The sequence below is a fragment of the Mustelus asterias genome, chromosome 2, assembly GCF_964213995.1.
Source record: "Mustelus asterias chromosome 2, sMusAst1.hap1.1, whole genome shotgun sequence".
In the NCBI taxonomy this organism is placed as follows: Eukaryota; Metazoa; Chordata; class Chondrichthyes; order Carcharhiniformes; family Triakidae; genus Mustelus; species Mustelus asterias.
The window spans coordinates 40,614,332-40,626,575 of NC_135802.1; the positions used below are offsets into that span (position 1 = coordinate 40,614,332).

General features: G+C 43.7%; 1 protein-coding gene across 2 annotated transcripts in view; it reads left to right on the forward strand.

The window, feature by feature from the left end:
* Positions 1-593: 593 nt before the first annotated feature.
* mastl (microtubule associated serine/threonine kinase-like) overlaps positions 594-12,244 on the forward strand; it is a 54,678-nt gene continuing 43,027 nt past the window's right edge. Inside the window, exons 1-6 of one of the 2 annotated variants that reach the window (XM_078227687.1) lie at positions 594-687; positions 803-1,051; positions 7,180-7,317; positions 8,008-8,147; positions 11,356-11,444; positions 11,627-11,733. In XM_078227687.1, coding sequence (XP_078083813.1) covers positions 881-1,051; positions 7,180-7,317; positions 8,008-8,147; positions 11,356-11,444; positions 11,627-11,733 — 645 coding nt within the window. In that variant the 5' untranslated portion in view covers positions 594-687; positions 803-880. Of the gene's footprint in view, positions 688-802; positions 1,052-7,179; positions 7,318-7,802; positions 7,864-8,007; positions 8,148-11,355; positions 11,445-11,626; positions 11,734-12,244 lie in introns of those variants that run through there. The other variant, XM_078227688.1, reaches the window with a different exon arrangement.

Consider the following 12,244-nt stretch of genomic DNA (forward strand, 5'->3'; position numbering starts at 1 on the left):
AGATAGATTCTTAATTCCAGATATTTTTTATTATTAATTCAAATTCCACCATTTGCAGTTACCTGATTTGAACCCGGGTCCCCAAAACATTAGCTGAGTTTCTGGATTAATAGTCTAACAATAATACCAATAGGTCATTGCCTAGGAGTACACTGCCACAGTCTGAAAGATGTGCTGGTTAGGTGCATTGGCCATCCTAAATTCTCCCTCAGTGTACCTGAATGGGCGCCGGAGTGTGGCGACTACGGGATTTTCACAGTAACTTCATTGCAGTGTTAATGTAAGCCTACTTGTGACACTAATAAATAAACTTTAAAAAAATCATAACAAACAATCATATCAAGAAATAAATCGCCCATTACAAACTGCGTCACGCCACCAGCCTTCTAGGACCCATCAGTGAAGCTTCCTCAGTGCCTACTCAACACACGGATTAAACAGTGGATTTAAGAATAAATTCAGTTCGAAAAGCTAGTATAAAAACAAAATAAAACCAACAAGTGGAACCGCTCTCCAATCGGATGATTCAATCGATGTTGGTAATGATTCCAGCTTCGTGTTAGACACCTATTGGGATTGAACCGTTTGGCGGAGGACCTGAGCGGGACTTTGAAAACAGGAGCGCGCGGCGGGGGTAGCGGCTCAGCCTGAGGGGGTATCGGCGCTGGAGCGGCGCAGCCTGAGGGGGTATCGGCGCAGCCTGAGGGGGTATCGGCGCTGGAGCGGCTCAGCCTGAGGGGGGTATCGGCGCTGGAACGGCGCAGCCTGAGGGGGTATCGGCGCTTGAACGGCGCAGCCTGAGGGGGTATCGGCGCTGCCTGCAATCGGTGACTCCCATTGGAATCGGGAGGAATGGTCTCTGGGTTCCTGCAGTCGGAAGATGGAGGTTCCGAGTCCTGCCGGCTTGTACAGCGATGTGAAGGTGATCAAGGTGCCGGCAGCCCCCAGTATCGAGGACTTTGCCATCATCAAGCCCATCAGCCGCGGGGCTTTCGGGAAAGTGTACCTGGCTCGGAAGAAACATGATCAAAAGAAGCTGTACGCTGTCAAGGCAAGCACAGATGGATATGATGGGTGGGGGGGGGTCCAAACGACCAGCTGTTATCTTTAAGCAAATCTAATTGTGACATTTCAAGTCCCATAGAATCCCTACAGTGCAGAAGGAGGCCATTCAGCCCATTGTGTCTGCACTGACCCTCTGAAAAAGCACTTTACCTTGGTCTACTCCCCTCTCCTATCCCAGTGTATTGATCACGGCCAATCCACCTAATTTGCACATCCTTGGACTGTGGGAGGACACCCCAGTCCAACGCCGGCATCTCCACATCAGGAAACCCATGCAGACATGGGGCGATTATGCAGATTGTCATCATAGGGGTGACACAATAGTTGGCACTGCTGCCTCACAATGCCAGGGATTGGGGTTCAATTCCCGGCTTGGGTGACTCTGTATGGAGTTTGCACATTCTCCCCATGTCTGCATGGGTTTCCTCCGTAAGAGTTTTAACAACACCAGGTTAAAGTCCAACAGGTTTATTTGATAGCAAATGCCATTAGCTTTCGGAGCGCTGCTCCTTCGTCAGATGGAGTGGAAATCTGCTCTCCATGGGAGATCATGGCCGATCATGATGCCCTGTTTTCAAGATAGATTCTTAATTCCAGATATTTTTTATTATTAATTCAAATTCCACCATTTGCCGTTACCTGATTTGAACCCGGGTCCCCAGAACATTAGCTGAGTTTCTGGATTAATAGTCTAACAATAATACCAATAGGTCATTGCCTGGGAGTACACTGCCACAGTCTGAAAGACGTGCTAGTTGGGTGCATTGGCCATCCTAAATTCTCCCTCAGTGTACCTGAATGGGTGCCGGAGTGTGGTGACTCTCCATGGGAGAGCAGATTGTCAATCCATCTGACGAAGGAGCAGCGCTCCAAAAGCTAATGGCATTTGCTACCAAATAAACCTGTTGGACTTTAACCTGGTGTTGTTAAAACTCTTACTGTGTTTACCCCAGTCCAACGCCGGCATCTCCACGTCATGGGTTTCCTCCCACAGTCTGAAAGACATGCGGATTAAGTGGATTGGCCATGCTAAATTCTCCCTCAGGTGCTGGACTGTGGCGACTAGGGGATTTTCACAGTAACTTCACTGGAGTGTTAATGTAAGCCTACTTGTGACGCTAATAAATAAATTTTATTAAAACTGAGGCCGACATTGAATTGGATCCTTGGAGCTGTGAGGCAGCAATGCTAACAACTGTACTACTGTAATGCCCCAATGTTACCCACACACAATGTTCATGGTTAAATGTATTCATGGGTATTTCTCTCATAACATTTAGTCATATCTGGGCTTGTTTCCTGAGACTGGAGCAGAACTGGGTTTGGGTGGGTTCAAGTTTTACTCGGACCCATGATTTATTACAAACTTCCTTGCTTTTACTTCCCAGTTGGAAGTTGTCTTCAACCATGCTATTGAGCAGCAGTTTCTGAGGAATAGCTGGCTTACTGATGCTTAGTTTGAGTTCTTCCAGGGCTCCAGACCTCATTATAGCCTTGGTTGAAACATGAACTCAAGAGGTGAACATGAAATGAGAGTGACTGCCCTTGGCATCAAGGAAACATTTGGCCAAGTGTGTTATCACAGAGCCCTATCAAAATTGATGTTAATGGGAGTGGGGCGGGCGGGGGGGGGGGGGGGGGGGGGGGATGACAATTTGGAGTCATGCCCAGCACAAAAGTTGATGGTTGTTGGAGATCAATTGTCTTGGCCCTAGGGCATTGCTGTATGCGCTCCTTGGGGTAGTGTAAGGCCTGTCATTTTGACTTTCCCTTTGTCACAAGATCAGAATTTAAGTGGGAATGCTTGCTGATTTGTGTGATGTTTATTGCCACTCTCAACTCCTCAGATACTGAAACTGTCCGTGTCCATATGCAGCAAGACTGGCACCAACATTCAGGGTTGGACTGATAAATGGCAAGTAAATTCCTGCCAGCTAATGACCATCTCCAAAAAGAGAGAATTCAACCACCTACTATGGCATTCAATCACTTCAACTCCCCTACTACCAACATCCTGCGGGGTTATCATTGACCAGACACTGAACCACTCGTAAATATTGTGGCTACAAGAAATAGTTAGAGGCTAGGAGTTAAAGAGTAATCCACCTCTTGACTCCCTGTCCACTATCAAAAAGACGCATGTCAGAAATGTGATGGAATACTCTCCACTTGCCTGGATGAATGCAGCTCCAACAGCAATCTGAGGTCAACACCATCCAGCACAGAGCAACCCATTTGATATACACCACTTTGATATTCTCCCCCCCCCCCCTCTCAACTACTGACATACAATGTGTACCATATATAAGATTCACTGAAGCAATGCATCTTCCAATCTCACGACCACTACCACCTCCAAGGGCAAACAGATGCATGGGATCACCACCAGCTGGAAGTTCACTTCCAAACCACATACGATCCTGACTTGAAACTATATCGCTGTTCCTTTACTGTAGCTGGTCAAAATCTTGAAACTCCCTCCCTAGCAGCACTGTGGGTGTGCCTACACCACACGGACAGCAGACATTCAAGAAGGCGGCTCACTCGTCCTCCTCGAGGGCAATTAGGGATGGGCAGTAAATGTTGGCCTAGTCACTGGCACCCACATCTTCAAATGGGGGTTATTGAAAAGGTGTTCCACAGGACTGTTAGATAGTGATTCCTAGTGTCAGTTTAATTCTCCATATTACTCGCACTCTGATCCCTTGCCCTCAGTTTTCTGCATTGTTCAATGTAAGCCCAAATAACAACACCTATGCTTTTGCTTGGGTATGAACCAAATTTGTGGAATTAACGTTTTTGATCCTTTTTTACAATTCAGATAGCAGCTGTTGGTACTAATTCCCTTTTGCACCTCCTCCATACACATATTTTGTTTGTTTACTTGTCCTGTTACCTTGTGCCATTATACCTTTTGTTATTTAATTTCTCCTGCTTTCCACCCTAGCACAGATCTTCCCTTTTTTTGTTGTTTTCTTCACTTTGCCTTGTTATGATCCCAGCTGCGTTATAACTGGATGGGAAGATCCTGGGCTTACTATTTTAGAAAATGTGAAGGAAGAGAGTCATAGGGCCACTAATTAGTCTTAGCAACATGAAAAAAATGTATTTAAACATGAAACATTGGATGACTCTTTTACCTCCCCTTCAGCTTAACAAATACACAGATTTTAAGATTAACGCTGATTACAAAGTATATCTTAAGCTACAATGGTCTCGGTAACAGTCTTTTAAACACCCAAGCTGGTTGTAGCAATACACACTTTTTGCTGTGAAACCAAATATCTGTGGATTTCTCCTCAGAATTCTTCCCAAATGATTTTTATACCTTGAACCATCTTGTCCTACTGAACTCCAACTTCCACACAAGTGATTCAAATTCTGTTTTCAAAAAGGCACACTTTCAAATCTTCTTTTAAATAGTGCTTTCTTTCAGTTGTGGATTTGCTTACAGGTTTTACACCTTCCTCTTCAGAATTTCTTTGTCTTCATAGTTGCTTAACTATCGATTCCTAGACTGTTTTAAAATGGCATCAAACTTTTACCTCTGAAGTCTGCTTCCCCTTTTTAAAACTGGTTACTGTAGTTGTCTCTAAGTTAACCATCTCAGCTTTACCTGTCTTTAATGAACAGTTCTCAGTGCTAGTATCTTTAACCTCCGTCTTCTTAAGACGTTCCTGTTGTGCCTGCCGCACAGTCCGTTTTGACCCTTATACGGTGGACAAATAATTGCGAGTAGACGTCTGGTTAGTTCAATCAATATTTATTTAAGACACACTATCAATAATCACCCACCCAACCAACAATAACTTAATCTTACAGAAAAATACTAGAGTTCAAGTCCAATACAAGACCTTGACTTAACTTTGCGTGACTGGCACGTACCCAAGCAGATATTGGCCTTTATCTGTGCGTTGGTCTCGGTCATCCTCTGCGTAGTCTGGTCTGGCGCTCTGGTCTTCCTTTCTTCCCGGGTGTGGTGGCTCTCCTCGTGCTGATCGTCGCTGACGATGGTCACTGGTGTTGTAGCTCGTTCGAGGGGTCAGAGAGAGAGAGAGAGATTCTTGGTTGTGCAGCACCCTTTATACTTCGTTGGGTTTTGTGCTCCTTTTGGCCATTGCCAATCAATCGATCAGGACTTGATCACCCTGATCGCTAAAGTCCAATCGGGTGCTGCCACACCAGTCTCTGGGTGTGTCCCAACGGCCATGTCTGCAGGTGCTGGGGGCACGTAGGGTTCACACCTCCCTCCTAAATAAGGGGTTACGGCGCCCTTATGTCTGGTAACCACCCCAGTTTGACCAGAGAGTCTCTTTTGTCCTGGAGATGACCCATATCCTGTGTATTCACTCGTCTGGGTTGCAGCCTGTTTATCTCTATCTTTTAGGCTGCAGCCTGTCGTTTTAGTTCTTGCCCAATTGTCCCAGAGTGCTTTACAAATCGCCATTTTAGATGGCCCATTTGGCCACATTCCCTATCTCAGTTCCCTGGTTATTTGGTCCTTTCCTTACACAAACACTAAATTGAACCCATTTGATACTGTACTTTATTTCTAATATTTACCAATATAAATCCCTTAACTATATTTGTTTTCCTAACGGCCCCTTTTCAGTGCTCTGCACTTGCATAAAACTGTTATATTTCGAATCTTTTCCAATTATAGAACATAGAACAGTACAGCACAGAACAGGCCCTTCGGCCCACGATGTTGTGCCGACCTTCATCTGAAACCAAGATCAAGCTATCCCACTCCCTACCATCCTGGTGTGCTCCATGTGCCTATCCAATAACCGCTTAAATGTTCCTAAAGTGTCTGACTCCACTATCACTGCAGGCAGTCCATTCCACACCCCAACCACTCTCTGCGTGAAGAACCTACCTCTGATATCCTTCCTATATCTCCCACCATGAACCCTATAGTTATGCCCCCTCGTAATAGCTCCATCCACCCGAGGAAATAGTCTTTGAACGTTCACTCGATCTATCCCCTTCATCATTTTATAAACCTCTATTAAGTCTCCCCTCAATCTCCTCCGCTCCAGAGAGAACAGCCCCAGCTCCCTCAACCTTTCCTCATAAGACCGACACTCCAAACCAGGCAGCATCCTGGTAAATCTCCTCTGCACTCTTTCCAGCGCTTCCACATCCTTCTTATAGTGAGGTGACCAGAACTGCACGCAATATTCCAAATGCGGTCTCACCAAGGTCCTGTACAGTTGCAGCATAACCCCACGGCTCTTAAACTCCAACCCCCTGTTAATAAAAGCTAACACACTATATGCCTTCTTCACAGCTCTATTCACAATTCTACACACAATTCTTATGAAAGATCATCAACTTGAAAATATAACTGTGCTGCCTAACCTAAAATTTCCAACCTTTTTATTACTAAACTTTTTATTCTATTTTTATTACTAAAGTCAAGTGTCCAGACCAGATGGTTGCAAAGTGCCCAGCAGAGAGATGAAATGCTGTTTTTGAAACTTGCATTCAGCTTCATTGGAGCAGTTCAAGAGACCAAAGTGATGGATCAGAATTGGAATAAAAAGGGAAATTTAAAGGGGAGAACCCACAGAGATCAGGACCACATTGGCAGTCAGAATTTTCAGCAACATTGTCACTTTTGTTTGGTTGCCTCCCTCAGTGTTGAGGAAACCACATTTTAGGCAACAAATACAAGTTGTTTTTGGATTAGTAAACTGGTTTAGAGAAAATGCATGGAAGTCTGTCTCGTATGGAAAGAGTGGAGTGTCAGAGTGTGGTGTGGGAGGGCATGAATGGACAGGTATCATATCAAGACAAATGTAATAGGAATGAATACACGTTTCTCTGTAATGTTAATGGAAAACTGCAATGCAAATGTGTTTGGTATTTTTCCACCAACTACTTTAACTGGGAGAAGAAAATGGTGGGGGAAATTATCTGAATGCCCCATTTCTTTTGGAAAATATTTAGTGTATGAAACAGTTAAATAAAAATTTTAAATTGAAAATAAAATACTGAGTTGCTGTCAAGTGCAGGCAATAAAAATTCTCAACTTTTAATATTTGCATGCAGAAATGATTAAATACTTAAACTAGAAGTTGTCATATTTTTGATCTCTCTTCACCCAAGGTTGTCAAGAAAGCTGATCTGATACATAAAAACATGGTGCACCAATTGCAGGCAGAGAGAGCTGCACTAGCTCTGAGTAAAAGCCCTTTCATCGTGCACTTGTACTATTCACTGCAGTCTGCCAACAATGTTTACCTTGTAAGTATATGCTACATTTTTGTTCAGGTGCAGATCATTGCAGGAAATAGCTAATAAAATAGAAGTGCTTAAAGGAGGTTTTTTCTTTATAAATGAAAGCACTTGTGGGGTGAATTTTTACCGTCCTGCCCGCCACGGGAATCGTGACGTCGGGTGCGATTTTCCAGTTTTGGGGTGAGCACGGCTGGAAAATCCTGCCCGTTATGTCTTTAACTTAAACAAAAAATGGCCCAAGTTGCTTCACAAACACATGATGATAAAATGGATGGTCAACTTTAGGAGTGATGGCGTAATATTTAAAATGTTAATTTTTAAGAAAGTCTTTAAAGGAAGCAAGGGAGGGATGAGTTCTATTAAGGGATTTCCAGAGAGCTGAGTCTTGAGTGATTTAAAGTATGGCTGCTAATGGTTGGGGCCAAAGGGATTGTAGAGACTCACAAGAGGTTAGATTATGAGAATCAAAATGATTATTGACTTGCTAATAGCTGGAGAGAAACCCTTGGAATTTGTCGCAGGCATGCATCTGGGCTTTGAGAGAATAGTCTGGTGAGTAAAACATACTGATTTTAAAATATGGTTTAAAAATGATCTGTATGATTGCTAGGCCATACTTTATGCTTCTAAAGCTAAATGCAATTTACTGACTTCTTAGGCAAAGATAAAATAGATCAATCTTTTCCTTCCCCTCAGGTGATGGAGTATCTTATTGGTGGGGATGTGAAGTCTCTGCTTCACATTTATGGCTATTTTGATGAAGACATGGCTGTAAAGTACATCTCTGAGGCTGCTGTTGCTTTGGATTATTTACACAGACATGGTATTATTCATAGGTACAGTAAGACTGAACTAAATGTATATATATAAAATGTGACCGTGCATATTCATTGTCTTTTTCTCCTCCAATATAAATCATTGTTGTGATGGGAGATAGTTTGTTCCTTTGGTATTTGCCTAATTGGGCTTTGTTCAAACCTGAGCCTAGACAATCATGAAGGTCAGATCTGTTTCTGGGTTTTGGAATCAAATCCCACTCAGGATTTGAGCAAAAAAACTAGGCTAACACTCCAGTGCAAATTATGTTTGCGGTGCCACCTTTTGAATGAGATGTTAAAACAGAGGCCCCATCTATCCTGTCAAGTGGACGTAACAGATACCATAGTACTATTTTGAGGAAGAGCAGGGGAATTCTCAGTTTTCTGGGGCCAATGTTAATCCCTCCATCAACATCACAAAAAAAACTATCTGGTCATTATCAAAATTGCTGTTTGTGGAAGCTTGCTGTGTTTCCTACATTGCTACAGTGATTATACTTCAAAAAGCATAGAACATAGAACAGTACAGCACAGAACAGGCCCTTCGGCCCACGATGTTGTGCCGAGCTTTATCTGAAACCAAGATCAAGCTATCCCACTCCCTATCATCCTGGTGTGCTCCATGTGCCTATCCAATAACCACTTAAATGTTCCTAAAGTGTCTGACTCCACTATCACTGCAGGCAGTCCATTCCACACCCCAACCACTCTCTGCGTAAAGAACCTACCTCTGATATCCTTCCTATATCTCCCACCATGAACCCTATAGTTATGCCCCCTTGCACTGGATAATATTAAGATGTCCAGTGGTCATGATAGGGACTATACAAATGCAAGCCTTTTTTTTGCTGCTTTTATGCAACCCATTGATTTTTGCTCTAAGCCATAGAACTGTAGAATCCCTACAGTGCAAAAGGAGGCCATTTTGGCCCATCAAGTCTACACCGACTCTAAAAGAACACCTCACCCAGGCCCATCCCCCTGCCCTACCCCAGTCACCCTGAGCATTTAGCATGGCCAATCTATCTAGCCTACACATCTTTGGACTGTGGGAAGAAACCGGAGCACCCGGAGGAAACCCATGCAGTCACAGGGAGAATGTGTGGAGTTTGCACAGTCACCTAAAGGCCGGAATTGAACATGGTTTCCTGGTGCTGTGAGGCAGCAGTGCTTGCCACCTTGCCACTGGGTCTTGAGAGGCAGTTGGACCACCAACTGGTTCAAAGCTTATATTTCGTAATGTCTTGAGACTAACTAGCACCACACTGCTGTGCTTGCTTCAAAACTTTCAATGCTTCCTTGATAACCTCCATAAATCTAATCTTCTCTTGCCCTGCAAGTCCTCTCCCATGTCACTTTTATTCCACTGACTCTGGTGTCTTGTGCACCCCTATCCCTTTACCCCGCTATTTGCTGTCACCTAAGCTGCATGCTTTAATTACTGTTCCTCTTTAAAACCCATCCTTTATACAAACTTTTAGTCACAATCCCCCCCCAACCCCTCCTAATTTTATCTTTCATGGCTTGCTGTCTTTTTTCCATTGACTATACCTCTCTAGAGTGCCATGTGATTTATCTCTACATTAAAGGTGCTTTATAAATGCAAGTAGTTGTTGTAATAAGACACATCAAGAACTAAGCAGTTGGTGTGCATATTATTATTTCAATACTGTTATATGAAATAACTTTTGCAGCATCAAATAACTTTTATTTAAATGTCAGATATCTTTGCCTTTAGTTTGCTGCTAATTGGTGATGTATATCTTTTATATAATTTTAAGGTTGAAGCTGTAATCTGCTTCATCTAACTGAATAATTTGTTGCTCTCCTGAAACTCAACTGGGGTGTGGGTCTGTAGGTGCCAGCTACTCTTGAATAGCCCATCCTCTGATCATTCTTCATGTGTGAGCATAGACAATTAGTCCTGGTAAGCTATATGATCTTGTGCCAGGATTGAACATAGCTTATTCAACAGAATATTAACCTGTCACATTCAGTATCTCTCGCAAGATTATGTTTAACCATAGAGTAAAGTCACAAAGGGCTGAATAATCTTGTGCTCCTATGCTCCCCAATGTATGTCTCTCTGATTTTAGCACAGGTCACTTGGGAAGAAGCCTGCAGCTGTTATTGAATGGCTTTTAGCTGGTGTGAAGAGAAAAGTAAAGATGATTAGGCACAAATTCTGGCCAGCAATTTCTGTATCCTCCTGCACCCCCACTTCAGACAAAAGGCCCCCAAAACAAGAAATGTTGGGTGCGATTCTCCCAAAAGCACTGCATTGGTGGGAAAACTGGTCTAGATCACGATTGTTTTTTCAGTGCAACTTCAGACCTGAACCTCCCCATTCTGTGCAATGCAGAGGTCACAATCGGGAATCTCATTAAAAACACAGGGGGTGGGGCCTATTCACTGGAGGCTGACAGCTCTGGAACTCTGCATGCGCAGCGGTCCCATTCTGTCAGTCTCCCCATTTGCTGGCCAGTCCTGGACCCCCCGCAGTGCTGCCCCTCCAGCACCCCCCACAGCCTGATTGCGGCCCCCACAGAAATCCCCGGGCCAGACCTGACGCCCCCCCCCCAAGCCCCGGAGCGCCCTGATACCCTGCCCCAATCGCTGGCCTCCCTCCAGCCCAGTCCATGCACAGGCTGGTACTGCCAAGGTGCCCATGCCCAGGGGGCACCACCCCCTCTGCTGCCCGACCCCCTGGGGGGGGGCCCTGATTGCCCCCCCCCTTCATTCCGGCGGGTTCTCCCGCTAGTTCCCCAAATGTGGGGAGCTACTCTAAACCCCGCCGGAATGAAGTACTCCTGGCAGGATGGGAGATGCTATCGGGACCGGCAAGTTCCTGATTAATGACATGCAAAACATATTTAAACTACATTAAAAAAAGATTCAAATGACTTAACCTCTCTTCTCACCGGTTTCCAGCACGGTCTCGACTGCAGCTGTTCTGCGGCTCTGGGAGATGCGCATGCGTTCCTGGCGCGTGCGCAAATCCAGGAAAAAGGCCGAAGACACGATTCTCCTGACCAGACCCGCCAGAAAAGTTGTGGGTTGCAACGGGAGAATCGGGCCTGTTACCTCAGTTGAGATCAGCAAAGTTGAAGGATCAAACTTGGAAGTTTTATGGCTGTCATTGCACAGCATGAAAAGAAGATTGTAAGGAGCGATGTTCTGTCTGTCCTTTCGAATTGTAATATAACTTGATTTTCTGATCTTTTAGAGATCTAAAGCCGGACAACATGTTGATTTCTAACCTGGGCCACATCAAATTAACTGACTTTGGTCTCTCTAGAGTTACTCTGAACCGAGGTAATAAATTTATATAATTTAAATCCAGATACATTGTTGAGTAACCAGTAGGATAGTCCAATTTAACTGCAATGCTGAAATTGTTCATTTTAAAATATGTTTTGTTAAACAATCAAACCCCATATTCCAGTTAAGGCCAATTTGATCACTAAGAATTTCTAACTCTGCATCTTTGTCTCCAGAGATAAATATAATGGATATTCTGAACACACCATCCATGATTAATCCCAAACTGGATTACTATCGTACTCCTGGTCAGATCCTGTCTCTCATCACTTCTCTGAGCTTTGTAAGTACTAAATCTGCTGTGATTTACTGTAAGAGAAGTTGAATCTTATTTTAATTGTGATATTCCAGTCAATGTTCTTTTTATAAAAGTTCACAGACCTAATTCTTGCTAATCGGTGATATTTTAACAGCTTTTTCTGCTAAAATGGAAACAAAACACCTGGGAATTCATAGTTAACATCTGGAGAGAAGTGGATTAAGACTTGGTGTTTATAACTGCACTAGAACTTTCTAAACCATTATTTTACATTATTCCTTTCTGGTCACTTTGTGACCCTGTGGAATAAAACACCTCATTGATTTTTGTCAACTCCTGCAAAATTCCAGTCGTATGGAGAGATTAAAGTGTAATTTCCAGCTTTTCTAATAGTGCAATGCTGAGAGGGTGCTGGTCTGTCAGCAGCTTTTTCCTTCAGATGAGATGTTAAACTGAGTTGCGGTCGTCTTTCTCAAATGGATGTAAAAAGTTCTGTCACTGTTTGCAAAGGAACAAGGGAGGTGTTCGGCCTATA